Source organism: Myxocyprinus asiaticus, chromosome 7, assembly GCF_019703515.2.
Source record: "Myxocyprinus asiaticus isolate MX2 ecotype Aquarium Trade chromosome 7, UBuf_Myxa_2, whole genome shotgun sequence".
Taxonomy (NCBI): Eukaryota; Metazoa; Chordata; class Actinopteri; order Cypriniformes; family Catostomidae; genus Myxocyprinus; species Myxocyprinus asiaticus.
Window position 1 is genome coordinate 38,016,971 of NC_059350.1, and position 20,303 is coordinate 38,037,273.

The following is a 20,303-nucleotide window of genomic DNA, read 5'->3' on the forward strand; positions in this document are numbered from 1 at the left end:
AAAAAAGCTTTAAAGGACAATCAATACAAACATTTGCAAATGTGATACATTATAAAGTGTTTATTATTTATACATTAGCTATAAACAGTACAAAAAATAATCAGTTTCTTGTTAAATAAATGAACACTAGGTGGCTGCATAGTACAAAAAGACTACAGATTAGCATACTCAAACATAAGCAGCTTGCTTAAACCCAGCATTGACATTCACTCCGTTTACCATTAACACAGAGTCTAAAATACAGTGCAACATTTAGCAGAGGCAGAGAAAACATGCCACGTCTACTCAACTAACAAAAACCGTAATTAATTGATATATTGTATGGTTCTAAGCATCTTTGAATTCCTAAAAGAAATGGGAACATTTCAAAACATGATAATACATATTTACCATTATATTTGGCTCTGATGCTAGTGGCCAACAAAGTGTGCAATATCCAAAATCAGATCTTTATGGTTACAAATCCTGGCTTGTCCAAAAGGGATTCCTTTGGGCATGAGGATATAATGTCTGAAATAGCCAGCAACTTGGCCAGAGTGAATCCAGTCTTACTGAGATTATGCTATTGCGCTTGCTGCAGTGGATTTTTGAGGGACTGACAATTTTGGGTGGCACTAAATTTAAGGTTGGAGAAGTGCTATTAGATGTTTTCCTCATCTTTTGGATTCAACCTAAAACCTTCCACTGCATTCAAAGCCTAGGCTTTTTATTTCAATAAATAATGTAACAAGTCTTCTCGTGTGTAAATTTACTAGTTTAATTTAAATATCCCACCAGGTCAGATCATACAGAGCCCTGCTAGCCCGCAAAGCTGTTGAGTGTTGTGTCTGGTAACTGCCGTGATCTGGTGGCCTTGCAAAGAAGCAGCACGCTACCTAATCTGACCTGCAAGTTGCTTCCGAATGTAAATGTGTTTTGAAATTAAAAATCATGGAATGGAGAGTTCCTGGTAAGGATTCTAGTAAAAACAGTCAAGTCCTTGCACAAAGCATGTTTAGCTTATTGCCAAATTCCTTTCTAGTTGACTTTGTTGGTAGAGGCTAATGCCAAGCGGAGTTTCTGATGGAAAGCTGGGATGCGTTCTCTGTGTAAAGGCCAGTAGAGAACACAGCAAGGTTTCAACATGCCACGACGCAGATGTAGAGAGCGATTCAGATTGTAATCAGCTACGTCTTGTAGGAAAATCAGAATCAGTGAGTCACGACTTTCCTCCATTACCTGGTGAAGGGCATGATGGGCTTTGAATCTGCAAATTGGGAAAAGGAGACAGAAAGAATTATTTGAATAGAATTTTTGCTTCAATCAGAAACAAGTCATTCTTTAGATTTATTGTTACAGAATAATACCAAGACTTAGCTAAAATATTTGTGCATTTCAGTAATTTGCTGAAGAGGAAGCATGCGTGAATGAGTGAGTTGTTTCTTTGAGGACATTAATCTATATTATAAAGAACCGAAATTGGTCAGAGGTTCACATTTGACCTTGGGTGACTAATTTCTATAGACTAACTATAATTGTAGGCATGTCTTCGGGAGTTTTGAATCAGTTATCGAGAATGGCACAATTGTACTTACTGCCTGCACCATGGATCCTTTAGAAGCATTTCTGTGATAACAAAAATTATCTTCCTGGACTTTCCCATATTTTCAACAATGGTATCAAGTTGAGAAAAGCCAGGCACTGCATCTCGATATTCAAGAAAAAAATATAAATTTTCATCCTCTAGGGGGAGCAAGCTTCGTTCCACCCATGGCTTGTCCTTGGCAGTGTGGATGATATAAGCATCATACTCATATCTACCTTCAGTAATACTTTTGTCCTTCATCCCCAGCATACGGTTTACCATTAGGCTCCAGAAGAACTGGATTCTCCATCCCTGGTAATGTACCAGGAAAGCTGTAACTAACAGCATCAACACTGCCGTACTACTCAAAATGTACAGCGCCTTGAACGGTGTCATATCCTTGCAGGAGAGTGGGTCAAAGTCCATGACAGAGCGGTTGAAGTAGGCATATGGAGTGTTGCAGACGTAACTCTGTGGGAATCCAGGAACACTGGCATTAGTGGAGTTCAGCCACTCAGAGAACCAAAGTATGCTCTCACAGGTGCAGTCAAAAGGGTTGTGATCCATGTGAAGTTCCGTAAGGTTGGACAGTGGCACACCAAATGTGACACGTTGTACAGATGTTATAAAGTTCTTCTGAAGATGCAAATACTTTAAAGACTTTAGGTCATCAAATACTAAGGTATGCAGCTGGTTCAAGAGATTACCACGAAGACTTAACTCATGTAGTTCAGAGAAACTCCGCAAAGCATTAACTGGAATCTCATCTAGGCCATTGAAATCCAGATCCAGAAAAGACAGTTTTGTTACATCTTTGAGGAACAACACTGGACCGCCAGGGTTGGCTGTCTTCCACAACCTAGCCAAGTTGTTATGCTGCAGTTTAAGGACTTTCAGACGATACAGTCCCCTCAGTAAGCCAGCGTTTATGTTTGCAATATTGTTATTACTGAGATCCAGAACTGTGAGGTTGACCAGGGGCCTGAATGGAGATGGTTCCATATCTAGAGTCCCTCTTAGGGCATGACCTAGCATTAAAACCCTCAATGCAGGAACATGGATGAATGATGTATTGGTAAGGGAAATACTTTGCTGGTTAAGAGACAAGTCGATCTCTTTTAAATTAGAGAGGCCCTGTAACTCATCTCCTTTCAACTGCTGATTAATGAAATTGTGGCCAAGCAAGAGTGTAGTGAGGTTGCCCAAGGTTGAGAAGGCTCCAGGCCCAAGCCTGTTGATAGCCATGCCTGTAAGATTAAGTGTCTGAAGGAGTGGAGACTCTTGCAGAGAAGCAAAGGTAACATTTGAGACTGTCTTCAACCCTGTGCTGCTCCAACTCAAGTCCAGTGTCCTCAGCTGTGGAAGTCCAGAAAAGACATGCTCTGTTATCTCTCTGAATGCAGTATTTGTCATGCATAGATGCTCTAACTTGACTAAATGATGGAAGGAGTAGTCATCAATAATTGGGTAGGAAGATGCACGGCCCTTAGTCAGTGCTTTCTGCAGGTTTAGCTGCCTTAGACTTCCCAGTCCCCTAAAAGTGTCCTTAGTTAGGTGCCTAAGGGAATTGTGCCTCAGGGATAAACATTCCAGCCGGGGAAACCACTGAAAGGTGTCCTCTGCAATCTTTGACATTGCGTTGTTGCTGAGGTCAAGGACTGAGATGTTAGTCTTGTCTAGGCCTTGGAAGGTGGTGTTTGTGAGTGTCACCTGGAGAGCGTTCTGAAGGGAAAGATTTAGCAAGGCTGTGCCAGCAAGTTCTTGACAAAGATTGGTGGTAAACTGTGGGCTGAGCTTGCAATCATCCAGCACCAAGTCAGATAGTTTGGCAATAGACTTGAAACAGCCATTCTCAACCTGGGTTAACAAAAGAATTGAACAGGACATTTAGTTTGGCTTGGTCAGAGTGGTAGAGCTAAATTTGGTTCATAAAGCTATCCTTTATAGCATGACATTATCTGCCTTTTAACCTAAGATTTAGCTACTGTAAATCAAGTTGCATTTTTCATTGAACTTATTGAAAGCCTTATAAAGCGCAACAGTCTGGTGCCAAAAGCAAAAACCCATTCATCTGAATTGATTTTTAACAATAACTTATTTTAACTTCTGCTGAAGACACAAGTACATGTTATTTCATATTCATTTTAAAATAATTGTTTGAGGAATTTCTGGTGAAAAACTACACTACCCATGATCCAGCAGAAAAAGATCCGCCAATCAGAGAATCATGGCCAACAAAGCACACCAACCGAGCCCGGCAGCGAATGACCACATCCATGATGCATTGTGAATTACGCAATCAAGTCGGTCTCCCTACACTTGTAAACTACTTATATATTTGTATATATCTGAATATTTAAAATTTACTATTTATACTTATAATATACAACTTTAAATCAATATTTTTAAATGTTTCCATATTTATAATTTGATTACGCAATTACCAATGCTTCATGGTATTGTAGTTTAAGGTAGTCAATTTAATTTATAAAACCAATCACATCTTCAACAAAACATGTCTCAAAGTCCATTTGCCTGTGCACAGAAGAGAAAGATATAGTCCTGACAACTGTCCAAGTGAGATAAGGGTAGATGTGAGTAAACACAATGTGACAAACACACACACATAATGTTTTGCATTTTAGAGTCTGAAGTACACATTTTTTAAAACATGAGCAATCAGTGAAAGTAATAGGACATGTGACACATTCTGTTCCTCTTACCTTTTTAAGAGGCAGAGACGAAAGTATCAGAACCCGAAATGCAGAGGAATTACTGAGGAATGAGAAGTCATACTTTTGCAGTACAGAAATGTCATTTCCAGAAATAACAAGGGTCACCAAGTTTGGCAGCTGAGGTTGAGTGCCCAGTTTAGCAGATTTCAGTTTGTTCCGAGACACATCCAACCAGGTCAAACTCTAAATAGGGAGGAAATGCTCAAACTGATCATCTGTGACACCATAACTAACACTGAACTGAAATGTTCTTATTGGAATATGAAACAGATAGTTCGAATTGTCCGATACATTTTTTTTTTTTTTTTTTTTTTTTTTGGCCCATTTCACAGCCCAGCAACAGTCAACACATACATCTAACAAAACATAACATAATTGAGCCAATAAACACAATAAATTATTGTTCTCCCATGAGGCAGATAGGGCATTATAAATCATGTTAAAACCCATTAAGGTTGGACACAATATTTTGAGTAATATATTCAAGTATTATCATGAGGTGACATAACCTTGTCTTTTAGTTTTATACAAGCATAACAATGCCCTTCCCTCTGTGCTAATATTAGTACTAGATACAGTAACACACGTGACCTGAACCAAACAGTATTGTGTTTTACTTTAAACATACATAAAAACGACACCCTCAAACCTTTGATTGTATTTCACTTAATGTGTATGTGTGTGTGTGTGTGTGTGTGTGTGTGTGTGTGTGTAGAGAGAGAGAGAGAGTGTGAGAGAGAGAGAGAGAGAGAGAGAGAGAGAGACTGTGTGTCTAGATAAATGTTCTGTACCTTTAGAACTGAGAAGGGCTCCCCACGTAGCTTCAGTCTGTTGTCAGACAGATCGAGTCGTACCAACTGGAAACAGTTTTTCAGGTCTTTCTCGCTCAATAAATACACTTCATTGTGTTGCACATTAAGACTTTGCAGGTGTGGCAGATCTAAACATAAACCCTCTTCTACAACAGTTAAAGAGTTGTAGCTGGCATCTATATGCACCAGATTAGAGTACAAATGCAGGGAAGACAGATTTTTTAGTTTATTGTGGGACACATCCAATGTACTAATATTTCTTGGTAAGTTTGTTGGAACCGCAGCCAGATTCATATGGCTACAGTCTGCTTTGCCATTCTCAACTGTACATGTTGACTTGTGTGGTGATGCAGAGTGGCCAAAGTGGTAATAAAAACATGTCCAGAACAAGGGCAACAATATAAGTTTCAGATCCATATATTTGGCTTTAGGGGTTTTCTTTCCAAGTAGTCCAACTGTAAAAAAAAGATTTCAATAATAAAAATGTAGACAGCTTAAAGCAGTACATGTACCTTACTAAAGATATAGGAGAAACAGGGCTAGGAAGTTACAAGGGATACATCTCAGTAAAGGTTTTGGTATAATGTGCAAGGTTTAAAAGTTTGAGTCAATATAAAAGATTTAGTCGAATAAATTAGGGATGACCAATAAGGAATTTCTGGGCCGATACCAATAATTCCAGCTCATTGTGGCTGATATCAAAACCGACATCCGATATTTAAAAAGAAAAAAACGTTTTAATTTTTAATTCTTAACCTGGAACTGCTAGCTAATTTAACTTATAATTTTAATATGAAGCTTGGAAATTGGAATTGTTGCTATTTAAGGTCTGGTGGATGTAACATGAACCAGAAATGTGCCTATATTACAGATGAATGCTGATTTGAATGACAAATAAATGACAATACACTTGCATTGTAAGCTGCCCATTTATATGAGTGTTTACGGTAATTCTGATGACTTACAGAGAGAGAACAATGAACCTCTAACAGCTATAATAATGCATTAAACCAAAATGAGGCAATACACAGCATGTAATGAACATTAAACAAAACACACAATACAATCCCTAATTTCTGTATACATGGTGTAATATTTATGCACGCAGCAAGATTGTGAATGCAGCAGTGGTTTGTGTGTTATGTACGAGCACGTATTGTGCTCATGCGCATCTCATTCACCGACACTTGTTACGCTGTTCATCTGTAACAGCTCCACTGTATAACTTATGAAATTTGATCAAAACAATCATAATGGGAATAGATAACATCATACAGATTGAATAGTCATGAGTCATAACGTTAGAAATGTCTGAACTCCTAAAATACAGCAAGCACATTAGTTTCTCTCACAAACTGTTTTTAGCCATTTCGAGTCACTCAGTGAGAATTATTTCAAGATCTATATACTGTGTTGTGTTTGGGCTTGTTTTAATTCCAATGCTGTGCTGTAAGTAGCAATGTGCTATTACCCACATTCTGTTAATGTTTCATAAAGTAATAAGAAAAAAATATTGCACCAAGTAACATACAGTACATACATGTTTTTGTTGCATTTCCGTTTATTGGCACATGAAACATAAACAGAATATGGGAAATGGCATGTTGTCCCGAATTAAAACCAGACCCAAAACAACGTCACAAGGTGCAGAGATGTTTAAATAATCCTCACAGAGTGACATGAGCCTGGCTCTTTTACACAGACACTTTGGTATGCGCAAGTGCTCTGTCGCTTGCGACTATTCGAGTTCCTGCCTGAAGGAAAGCCGCCGCAGAGATTACCAGCCGCAAGCAAATAAACCGTAATAAATTATGGGCAAAAATATCAGCGGTAATTCCATTATCGGCATTATAATAATATTTTGAATTTCCCAGTTATCGGCCAATAATATATTGGCCGTCGATATATCATGCATCCCTAGAATAAATATGTTTCCTCCAGCAGTGTTTATCTATGTTGGTTTCAAAAAGCTTGTTCAAAACTGTCTTACAGGGATAGTTCAACCAAAAATTTAAATTCATTCAAAAAGACAGATTTGTTCACGAACGAAAAAACCACTACTGCAAAGTGAACATGTGAAGCAGCTCAAACGCTCAAAACACCACATTTTGAGCATCGCACACTGTGCTTTTTGTAGTAGATGACAGAAGAGAGCACATATTTACTGTGAAGCCTGCAGACTATATATTTATACAATTAAATCGCAGCATTTTGCACTTCAATAGTCACACTGGGTTATATAACCAACGTCTTATCCGGAAGTGTGAAACTTCTGTCAAAACACAGAACCAGAAAAGCCTTAATGTCAAAATAATAGTTTGATTCAAAATAAAAGCTTGACGCATTAAATTTAAGAAATTGCGACAGAAATATATCACTAGTGTTACATAAAATTTATTTTATTATTATTATTATTATTATTATTATTATGTTGTTGAAGATACATCTCACAAGCAAGTGTGCTGTTGTACAGAATGAAAGTTTTCATCAATGTTTTCATTTATAATATGATGATCTGATGAGCAGCACTTTACTTGACAAAATAGGATCAATGATGTGTTTTTGATTATGTTGTGAGAATTTTACTAAAGCACTTAATTTTTATAAAAAATAAATAAATAAATGCAATAGTATGTTGAAAATAATTGTGCTCTTTTCATTTGATTAAAGTTTGGATTCATCAGATTAGACAACATTTTGATGTTGAAATTGAATTAAACTTAGAACATGGAATTCAGAAAAAATAATTTGGGAAGAAAATAAAACAGAATTTAAAAAAATTAAAAATTAAAATAAATGTAACGCAATGCTTACTTAATTGAGAAACACTGAAAGAAAGCATGCTATTGTTTTAATTTATATTACATAGAAATGTAACATTTTAATAGGTTAAAGGAGTGTGGTCAAAACCTCTCTAAAATTTTACTGGTATTGGTACCAGCTTGGTGAAATTTAGGTTGTGACAACACTACATTTAAAGTGAATAGTGACCGAAGCTAACACTCTTCTAAACATCTCAAAAAAAAAAAAAAAAACACAAAAAAAGTCACACAGATTTGGAACAATATCAGGATGAGTAAATGAGGACTGAATTTTATTTTCTGGTTGATCTATCAATTAATTAGAATAATTCTTTGTAATTGTGTCCTCCAAACTACAATTACAGTATTAGCATATCATTTTTTGTAACAGCTCTTGGCTAAACAAGTTAACCCAGTAAAACCAAAATGGTATACTAAGGTAAGGGTCAACCTATAATGAAAAGTAGATTTTAACCAAAAGATTGAACTGTAAAAGGATTTTTATTTAACACATTTCTGGTCAAGGCCTTAAGGGATGTGCGTATACTGAAAATGACATTTAAAAATAAACCTACCCTGGGAAATTTGCACAAGAGTAAAACATGTAACAACTTGCCCCAATCTCCCTCACTACAGAACACAGCTTTAGAACTCTCCAGCCTAAGCGTTAAGATAATGATGCCGAACATGTTAATCTGTGACACAGTAATGCGGAATCGTTGAATCTGCGATCGTATTTGTGATCATTTAGCATGCACTTACTTGAATTGCTTGAGATCTAACCTCCCATTTTCAGCTCAGAAATCTACTACATAAGCAACTCACGTCTGTCCTGTTGTATGATTATATAAACTTTGCACGAGGGAAATAAGATTTAGTAAAGAACAATTCCTCTTTCTTAAGAAGTGAAACAAACGAAGAGGCGGGATCTCTCAAGTGGACGTGTCCTAGATATCAAATATCGCCACCATGTTCAAACAAAGAGGTCAAGTGATCACTCTGTGAAATTTGATATGCTATGTCACCTTTATCTGCATGCAAATTGGACCAGATTACACATCATTTATGATCATTGCAATTTAGTCTATTAGTCATTTTCTTCTGTCAGCAACTAAGATAAACAGATACCTAACTTCCTTATATTTTCATATGAAAGTGCGATACATTTCAGATCACTTCTGCTATTTCTAATATGCCTTTCTCTTCGGTATTATTATTGGCATTCAAAAGAGGAAGAAAGGAACTGAGTTCAGTGCGAGGGATTCCCCCCATTCCTCCCCAAATGCAAGTATTTTTCGCAGTATTTTTATTTTATTTTATTAATATAATTTATTTATGTAAATAATAATAATAATAAATATTATTAATCTTGAAATATTTTTTTTTCACGAGCATTTATTACCACTCACTACATACCACTCTACATTTATTATTGTGTAAGAATTTCAGTTTGACAAACTGCAATAAACTAAAGGTTTATCAATTCAGCAGTCATTCATCTAAACGTCCAGATGGGGGCGCAACAGACCTTAAAATGAAAAAGATCTTGGCATTCTGGGAAAGCATACAGTAACACTTTTTGTAATAGCTTTCAAATGTTTAACAGATCAGTATTTCATGTACTTCCAAACATGAATATGAAAGTAAATCAGTTTCATACATGGATTCATAATAACTAGTGATGAATCCTATAATGTAATATTTAAAGGTATGAATAAGAGTTATTGCTTCTGGGTGTTGTCAAAAATGTAAATGTATTTAAAAAGACCTTGCAAGCAGATTTAACAAAGTATGATAAGTGATTACAGCGTATTTTAGATAGTCAGTGCTCTGTTGCAAAATGTCATGAGCTGAAACTGACTATTTTAGATTTGAACTTTGGAGTGGCAATGAACATATTGATGTCAGAATTCAGAGAGTGTTCTTGAGGAGCATGTACACATACACACACAGCTCCATTTGGATTCTGATGCATGCTGTTATCTAGCAACTGCAAGGACACCTGGAATCTGATGACTCACTGACAAACAGCAGGTTACTGCTCTCAGCATCAGTATGTGTGTGTGTGTAGCTTTTGGCCATGAGACAGAAGAGTTTTCAGCATTTGTTTTAATACAGATAAACTAATAAAATAGATGTAATTTGATCCCCAAATGGGTATTGGTTATGACACTAAATGCCCTGACTGTATACTCCATTCCAAACAAGCAGACACCTGTTCTCTTATTGTACTGAACCCTTCTTCTTATACCAGTTACATCAATATAACCTTCTCACTCTAGCACACACAAACTGTATAACACTTTTCTCTGATACAGTAACTGAACAATGCTGGACAGGTATTTATGTGTGTGTATGTGTGTCCTTTCAGGTCAGCAATTATTCACTGCACACAAGTGATCAATATTCTATGTGTGTAATGCTGGTCAACCGCTGCCTGTTTCGCAGACACAGTTAATAGTAACATACAGCTATTCTCACAAATACTTTAGGCAATCCATCACTCCAGGCAGCCACACAGACTTTAATGTATGCTCTATGTTTCTGAAAGGATCAGCGGTAAGTAATGCTCGAACCATAAGAGATTTTGCATAATTTATGGAGTATATAAATGTGCATGTAAAATGGAATAAGTGGAAGCTAGTTCTGTTACCAGTGACTGTGCAGATCAGAACTTACAATAAATCATCTTTATTTCACATATAAGTGCAAGTGTATGGATGACCATTTGTTAGCAGGTGAATGAAGCTATGACTAGTCAATTTTTGTATATAGCAGTGGGGTTCAAAAGTCTGTGAATATTCTTCTATTTTGATTTTTTCCCCCTAATTTAATATAGTTTTTATTTCACTCAGTTTGAGTGAAAAGTTAAATAAAAAAATTAACATACATTTCAGAATTTCTTAGAATTTGTTATGTCCCCATACTGCTTTAAAGGGATAGTTCACCCTAAAATAAAAATTCACTCATCATTTACTTACCCTTATACCATCCCAAATGTGTATGACTTTCTTTCTTCTGCTGAAAATGAAGATTTTTAGAAGAATATCTCAGCTTTGTAGGTCCATAAAGCACCAAAGATCACATAAATGCACCATAAAAGTAATCCATATGACTCCAGTGGTTAAATCTATACTCACCGAGCACTTTATTAACTACACCTGTACACCTACTTATTCATGCAGTTATCTAATCAGCCAATCATGTGGTAGCAGTGCAATGCATAAAATCATGCAGATACGGGTCAGGTCCTTCACATCAACCATCAGAATTAGGAAAAAATGGGATCTCAGTGATTTCCACCATGGCATGATTTCTGAGTATTTCTGTAACAGAAGATCTCCTGGGATTTTCACACACAACAGTCTCTAGAGTTTACTCAGAATAGTGCCAAAAACAAAAACATCCCATGAGTGGCAGTTCTGTGGACAGTAACGCCTTGTTTATGAAGTTCGGCTGACATAATAATATGGGCACTTCTGGCGCACGCATTTAAAGTAGTACAGGGTGGGAACTGACTGAATAGAAATGACTACTAGCCGCTTTGAGTCATTGATTTCCTGTTCTTGATAGACAATAAAAATCAAACTAATGTCTCTCTCGAACTATTAATAGGTCAGATTTTAGCTAACTTAAACTAGTGATAGATGTTTCCGAAACACGCTTCTTAAAGCTTTGAAACTTTCACAAATACATTGTTCAGGTGTCACCAGCGTGAGATGTTTCAATCACTTCGAAACAGCAAATCGTTTTGCGAAGTAATTGATTCATTTGATTCAGAGATCTGAAAAATTTCTTTTTGCTAAAATACACTAGCAGTCAGACAGCGCTCACCCTTTCAGTCATAGCGCTCCTTCAAAGAGGGAGAAGTGCTTTCCTGAGGTAATGACAGAAAAACAGCATCTGGAGATATTCACACTAAGTAATGACAAACCTAGACGTGACATGTATTATAATGGGTTTTTTATGAAAATTTTTACAGGTTTATTTAAATTCAGAGTTGTTAAAACACTGATAATGATCTTTAATCCTGCTTAATAAATGATACACTTATGAAAACTTACCATGGATTTACTGTAGTAATATTGTATTAACCATGACTAGTAACCATGACTGTAGTAACCATGTTTTTCTTTTTCCTTCTTTTTGGCAGTAATCAAGGTTTTGATACAATTAACCATGGTTTTACTACAGCATTACTGTAGTATCCATATGGTAACTTGGTTTTAGTAATAGTAACCAAATAATAATATCTATGGTAATTTTGAGGTTTTATATGTGGCTTATACTAACACATTTTTAAAAGGTAAACAAAGCAGCCTAATAATTTTCTGTTTAGGCCCATAAATATATATATATAAATACATAAAAATACTTGGTGTCAGATCAAAAAGAAAATAAGTAGTATCGCCCATTCCTACCACAGCTGTATTTAACAGTATCACATCTAACTCAAAAGAACACTAATCTCACCCTGAGTAACTAAAAATTAAACCCATGTCATAACATAAAACAGCATAATTACTTAAAACATAACTATAACCCCCAATAACTTTTAAATGTTAGTTAATAATAAAAAAAAAAAATAAAAAAAACGGTCCCCAAAACCTGAACAAACATACCTCATTAATTATGCAATGACAACAGTCAATAGCAAGTCTTAAAGTATAAACAACAACAGACGTTAAAGTATATTCCTGGTAAGGACTATATGTCAATGTAGTTTTAGCAGTAATTTGCAGACCCCCTGCAGCACCACCGCGGACCCCCTAGGGGTTGTGGACCCCCTGTTGAAGACCCTTGCTTTAGCCAATAATTACATGAATGCTACTCACACTCGAGAAAATAAATAAATGCTTATTTCAAAGTCACCAGAATTGAACACTTTGGTGTTGTTTTTTGTAACAACAACAAAACAAAACAAAAAAATGTCCCCGAACCCCACTAGATATAAAGTTTATTAGGGAGATTTAGAGGTCTGCAACCCGACAGGTTTCGGATCGGGTTCAGGTTTGTAATTAATAAAAAAATAAACAGGCCTACCGATCTTGTTTCACAGACACGTGCTGTCACTCACAGACATGCGCAAACGGACGAGTTAGGGGCCGTTCACACCGAATGTGTTTTTGCACATGTATGTTCTGTTTTCCCATTGTTTAAACACTTGCTGGACGAATGTATTTGACATTTGCACTGCGTCTCGTGCAGGACCGGCATATTTTAAACACTATGTCAAGTTAAAAAGAACTTCACATTTTCAAAAACACATGTTGAAACACATGCGCTCTGTTTCATTCTTTGCGCTGCACCTAGATTGATTTTAGCATAGATGTCACAAAGATTCAACATTCTAAACAAGTTCAGGCTGCATAGAGGGGACTGTTGCAGTGTTTCATTTTATTCCATATTGTTCTGCACCAAGTGAAGTTTCAGAAAATAAAAGGTAAGGCAATGCTTTTTTTCCCTTCTGCTCTAGTGTACTAAGGGGCTGCTATGCCTTGTTAAAACTGTGTATGTTTACTGTTTCAGTACTGTTAAGAATGTTGCCTATATGCTTTCGTAAAATACAGCTATACTAGGAGAAGATACTAGGAGAAGAAATTAGATAGTAAGCGATTTTGAGTTGGGGTCGGGTTCGGCGACCCCAACTCAACATCTGACGGTGTCATTTGGGCCGGGTAGGATGGTCAAATGGTCTCGGGTCCTCTAGGCAGATTTCTGTGCATACCCTCAGATTAAATCCTGCAGGCACCCATGTCTGCCATAGAAAGACATGTCAGAAGTAGTAAGAGTAGTATGGGTAGTATGCCTTTTCGAACTTAGTGTTACAAGTTTTCTTAATTGATTAGTTGCCTGGAAATTGTGCAGAATTTTAAATACTCATATTATTTTATGTTGCTTCGTTTAAAAGTCTAAATTAAATCTTTACAGGTTTAATTTAGATTTTGAATACCAGATTTTCCAATGTGTACTGAGACTTTTGAATCATAATGTATTTTATTTTAGAATTAACATTAGTATAGCAATGAACAAGATAAGTTTTCCACATACAGTGCCTAGTATATTTCTTTTTTTTTTTTATCTTTGCCCCTTGCATGCACACATTTGTATTCAAAAATCCATACTGCCATAATTTTATTTTAATTATAAATCTATACTTTAAAAAAAATAAAAATAATAATAATATTTTTGTTTAATTGTCTTTTTCCAAAATGGGCTAAATAACACCTTACTTGCTCTATACCTGTTCAACTTATACATAATTGAACTGATAACATGATATGCTTTATTTATCTCTTTAGACAGAACTCCACTATTATCTCCTCTTTTAAGCTCCCCTCTCAACAATCTCTTTCACAGGCATGAAGTGGTGGCCCGAGATTAGTAACGTTGATATAATTAACTACTTCGAGTTATGACAGCCAACAACTACACAAGCTGAGCCTGTACTCATTTTTACTCCAAATAACACTGAAAATGGTTGTTGTTTTTATGTCTGGAAAGCTTGTATGGGTAGTTTTTATCTTGCTTCTTATGGAGACCGGATCATTTACATCAGTATATATACTGTACATCACTTTGCGTACTGTATACTCAGTCTGTACAATGTACATGAGTATTAATTGTACATCAGTATGTATACTCTATACTAATTTTATATAGTTTATATTAGTGTACTGTATATGCTGTACCTCAGTCTGTATACTGTACATCTGTCTGTATTATACTGTATATACTCAGTCTGTATACTATACATTAGTCTTTATATTAATTCCATGGAGTAAGTGGGCCGACATTCCCATGTTTACCCTTTAGATTCCAGAGGTTGTTGTTATACTTAATCCAAGTAATATCATAGTTTGATTGCCATTTTAAATCTATATCTTGAAAAAGATATTTCATAATGCCATGCAAATACAAAAAGTAAAAACACCACTAACAGGATCCCTCCATCACTATAAATTATCTCTATTGTGAAGGGAACCCTGCACTGTAGTGTTTATAGACTGAAGGATACGGGTGAAGAATATTCCTCAATTTAGGGTAGAGAGCAGAAGAAACGAGGGCCTAAGACAAATGTGATGGAAGATTAAGTAAGAAAGGGAGAGAGAGCAACATTGGCAGAAATCAGCCGTACACTGGAGTCGGTGCAGGAGAGGAAGAGAGGAGAGCTGTTGGGGAAGCACATAACCAGGGTTGGAAAGGTTACTTTTGAAATGTATTCCACTACAGAATACATGCTGTAAAATGTAATTTGTAACGTATTTCATTAGATTACTCAAGGTCAGTAAAGTATTCTAAATACTTTGGATTACTTCAGCACTGGTAGATTTTTTCACTTGTTGTAACTATAAAAACTCTGCCAGTACAGTAAGACAAAATACACATGTTAAAAATACATTCTCTGAAAAACCTAAATATCTTATGCAGTGTTGTTTCTAAAACAAGATAAATCAAATTGATCTTGTTTTAAAGATTTTTTAGATATTTTTACAGGAAAACAATACAATTATTATTATCAAGAATATGACTTTTGCCCTAATATCAAAGGTCTTACTATTAAAAAATAAATTATGATCCAACGTGAATTTTCTTGATAAAAAAAATATGATCGTGCCAGGTAACGTGCATGTAAAATTGCTAGAAATAGCATTTTAGCTTAGTGTAAGGCTGACAATTTACACAAGGTTTATTTCTATTTCTTCTGCTCCAAACTTACTTCAAACTTACTTCTCTGTCTGCTCGTATGAATGTAACACATCATAAGAAAGTGTTTCACCGCTGTTTAAATGCACTTTGGATCACGTCATTTATGTGTATAAATGTTTCCATCTGAAAGGACTAAATATTAAATGAAACAAATGACAATAAAATGCAAAGTAATTTCTTCAGTAATCAAAAGACTTTTTGAATGTAACTGTTTTCTAATTACCACTGAATTAAATTGTAACTGTAGTGGAATACAGTTAATTATATTTTGTATTTTAAATACGTAATCCCGTTACATGTATTCTGTTACTTCCCAGCCCTGCACATAACACACGCTGAATGTGACAGCACGTCACATTCACACGCTGAAATCTACTGAAGAAACGCATACTTTGATAGAGTAAGACTGTTCTTGTGTGTGTGTGTGTGTGCTCGTGGTAACGTGCACTCATGCTGATAGAATAACCACAGAGCCTGCTGAATCAGTGTACATTTGAGAAAGACAGAGAGAGACATACAGTACCTTTATACATAGTGCATAACAACGCATTTATACATGAGGTTTATACATGTACATACACCAACAAACACTGTCCAGAATGGGGTTGTACTGAAATTCTAAACATGGTAAGCTATCTGTATTTGTCTCTCTCTGTGTGTGTGTGTGTGTGTGTGAGTGTGTGTGTTTGTGTGCGTGTGTGTGTGTGTGTGTGTGTGTGTGTGTGTTTAATATTCCTAGAATATTAAACTTCAGTAGCTAGCCTGCCTTCCTGTTCCCTGTTTATGGGTGTGTGTACGAGTGTTGATGTCATGATAAAATGAGTGAGAATAAAATGTATTACCCTGTGTTACTTTTGGAGGGCAATTTTATTTAAATCCTACTGGATCTGAAATAGAGGCAATTTAGACAAGGCAGATATACAGTCAATATCTAATAACTGAAAACCTCTGCACCGTCCATCACCTGATTAAATGTCTTTTTAATGGAATGTTAGGAAGACGTTACTGTATGGACCATAAAACCCACAAAGCTTTTTATGTGGATAATTTGTTGAGTCAGTGTTTTTTTTTTTTATTATGATATATGTATGTGTGTGTGTGTGTGTGTGTGTGTGTGTGTGTAAAACAATAGCTCATGAACACATCAGGGGGCTGCAGCACAGGCCAATTGCTGACTCAGCCACACAAACACACACACTTGCACACACACACACACACACACACACACACACACACACATACACGTAATGTACCCCCCTGGGGCAGCAGGGCATCAATACTACATCCAGATTAGCAGCATAGCTCAGCACAGAGCAGAGTAGAGCAGAAACACAGCCCCTAATACAACACCAAACAGCTAGAACAACATTAAACTATACAGAAAACACCAATCACATTTCAGTGAAGGCTTTAAGCTGGTTTAAATCTGCAGAAATGGTTCCGTCAATAAAGCTGAAATGGCAAGGCACTGAAGCATCCTTAAAGTTGCACTCAGTAGTTTTTTTAATATGTTGTCTTGACACCTATGGGCATGGATGCATCATCATTCAAACACAATAGTTTTCAGTTACTGATGCCATTGTAGAAATTCACTATGTACACTCAGCCCTGATTCAATTAATCCATGAATGAAAGTGTCCAATAACAGGGCATTTTCTGAGATTAAGGCAGTAGTATTTGGCTGGTCATGTGATCCTAACATGGCAGCCCCTATGAGGGAGATCCTCTCCATGTAGAATGAATAAGCTTTCATAGGGTTATTGATATAAATGAAGTCTTCATCTCATGTGAGTGCTCATGATTTTATACATATGTTTCAAAATTACTATTCATTACTTTGTGAGTAAAACTTTTTTAATGAGGAAAAAATTACTTTAAAGGTGCACTCAGGAATTTGTTTTTATGTTGCACTGGCTAATGTGGCAGTCATCTTGGATTTATACTGACACCTAGCATCATGGATGCAGGATCACGCAAGAGGTTTTTGTTACCAATGCCATTGTTAAAAAGATCTTTCATTTCTTAAAGTGTAAAACTTTTTTAATGAAAGAAAAATTTCTGTATGCACCATTAGGCTGGAAACATACTTTATTCAAGTATGTGTACCCAGATGCAAGTGCTTGGCCAATGCGGTTGAACGTGCTTATCATGCATTCAAACCTCAGTACTAAAGGGGGTGATAGAGTTACCTTCAAAAGTCTGTGCTATTAAACTGGATGTCTTATTATTCAGGTGCATTGCTATAAATATATTGACTTTACCTTACTTGCTCATCATTATCCTCTTCCAACATTTGCTCCACCATGAAAGTAGTTGACTTGAAAGAGTAAACTCACTGTTGAAGTGGACAGTTCACAATAATGTTCACTTTACTGTCTCTTGCAGCAACAGTGAAAATTCAACACATACTGCTGTTGTGTTATGAATTGCGGTCTGACACATTTTGGAACACAACTACACACAAAATCAAGCTTGCATGAATAGAAGTATCTGTGTTCACATACTGTAATTGCATAGAGTATGTTTCGGCTTTTAAAGGTGAATTGAATTGAGTAATTACTACACCATTGGTGTCACCAAACGGAATTGCAAAAATAATGATTATTTTCAAAAAGCATTACAGACCACTCTTCTCACCTGCCATTGGTCAGTCAAACACATAGTCCCATCCCCAACTTGCGCCACTGGTTGAGCCAATGTTGCTATGTTGAGCTGGTCAGGATGCTCAAACAAACAGAGCAAACTACTGATAGTGCCAAAGAGCAATAGGATTTTAACTTTTCTGAGACATCAACTTAAGCAACAGTGTGTTGGCTTACTTATATTTGTCTCTGCAAATTAAGGTTGAATAGGCTAAAGTATTTTTACATTGGAAAAATTGCACACTTCATCTTTAATCTGAGTTTAAATAAACTGTTTCCTTAAAATTTAGATTTATAAGAACAAAGGAGTTGTTCCTAAGTATATTTTCCTCCTCTCTCGTTTTAGTAAGGCCACACAAATTAACACTTGTTCTCTGAAACATGTTCTTTTGCTCTGTTTAGGTAGAGGAAGTTAGCCTAAATGTCCCTCCCAGGAAATTCCACTTTGTTCACCATGGAATGTGTGGGAATGCATTCTTTGGATCATTCATTGCATTTTTGTCCTGCTTGACTTTTGCATCTGTTAAAAATATATCCGTCCTGGATCCATTTTTGGCTATGATGAAGATAGTATAAAACCTATTTCACTCCAGTGCAGTAGGCAGCGCTGTTGTTATACCAGTCTCTACTCTGCATCCTTCAGCTGTTTGTATATATATATATATATATATATATATATATATATATATATATATATATATATATATATATATATATATATATATATATATATATATATATATATATAATGAACACTGTTAAAGCATTTATTTTCCTAATTGGGCTTAACTGTTCTTTCCATGCTGTTGATGCATTTTGAGGAGTATACAGTTCTGGAAAAAATTAAGAGACCACTGCAAAATTATCAGTTTCTCTGGATTTACTATTTATAGGTATGTGTTTGAGTAAAATGAAAATTTTTGTTTTATTTTATAAAGTACTGACAACATTTCTCCCAAATTCCAAACACACATTTTGTAATTTAGAGCATTTATTTGCAGAAAATGACAACTGGTCAAAATAACAAAAAAGATGCAGTGTTTTCAGACCTCGAATAATGCAAAGAAAACACTTTCATATTCATTTTTAAACATCACAGTACTAATGTTTTAACTTAGGAAGAGTTCAGAAATCAATATGTGGTTGAATATCCCTAATTTTCAATCACAGCTTTCATGCGTCTTGGCATGCTCTCTACCAGTCTTTCACATTGCTGTTGGGTGACTTTATCAGAATCAGAATCAGCTTTATTGCCAAGTATGCTTACACATACAAGGAATTTGTTTTGGTGACAGGAGCTTCCAGTGTACAACAATACAAAAACAGTACAAAAACAGCAGCAAGACATAGATAATAATAAAAAATAAAAAATAGTTATACACATTCGTACATACACACAGACACACACATACATACATACATACACACATGTAGTGCATCTAATACAAATCTGTTATCTGTTATGTACAGTGCAAACACAAATCTGTTATGTACAGTGCAAATGTTTTTTTTGTTTTGTTTTTTTCAGAGGAATGAAATGGCAGAAGAGGTTGGATGTGTTGGATAAATATAAAAAAGACTAAACTGTGTATTGCACATAGTTATTGCTCAATGGGGCAATTTAACTGTTCATGAGATGAATAGCCTGAGGATCCGTGACAATGTCCAATGCTGGTGTTTGCCAGTTGATTAGCACCACCAACATGCTGGATTGAGCAGCTGCAGTGACTGACAAAAATCTCTGATCTCATTGGTCAGTCAGATTTCATCACAGTCCGAAGAAGAAAAAATTCGGACCACTCTCCGTAAAAAACAAAAACAAACAAACAAAAAAACCTTCGGATTGTCAGTGGACAATTTGTCGGGCCCACTGTGAATAGCGCCATCTGAATCCATTGTTACCATTCAAAAGCTCGTTCGGAACAAATCGCACCGAAAAATGGTTTGATGTGAACAGACCTTTATACCGTATAAACATATTTTATTTATTATGAAGAAAGAGAGAATTTTGATGTAGAAAGAGAAGGAAGTAAATTACA

At 35.8% G+C, this 20,303-nt stretch overlaps 1 protein-coding gene across 1 annotated transcript; it reads right to left on the reverse strand.

The window, feature by feature from the left end:
- Window positions 1-45: 45 nt before the first annotated feature.
- tlr3 (toll-like receptor 3) lies at window positions 46-8,884 on the reverse strand. The gene is made up of 5 exons (XM_051703301.1): window positions 8,675-8,884; window positions 5,091-5,566; window positions 4,288-4,482; window positions 1,575-3,421; window positions 46-1,246 (listed from the first exon to the last, which is right to left on the reverse strand). Exons 2-5 carry the CDS (start codon window positions 5,526-5,528, stop codon window positions 1,018-1,020), a joined length of 2,709 nt encoding a protein of 902 aa, XP_051559261.1. The 5' UTR covers window positions 5,529-5,566; window positions 8,675-8,884; the 3' UTR covers window positions 46-1,017.
- Window positions 8,885-20,303: the final 11,419 nt, after the last annotated feature.

Coding starts and splice junctions, on each gene's coding strand:
- tlr3 (XM_051703301.1), bottom strand. CDS start 5,528: ATGGATCTGAAACTTATATTGTTGCCCTTGTTCTGGACATGTTTTTAT. Junction 4,483..5,090: donor AGCCCTTCTCAGTTCTAAAG/GTACAGAACATT, acceptor CTCCCTATTTAG/AGTTTGACCTGGTTGGATGT. Junction 3,422..4,287: donor CGTCTCTGCCTCTTAAAAAG/GTAAGAGGAACA, acceptor TTGTTAACCCAG/GTTGAGAATGGCTGTTTCAA.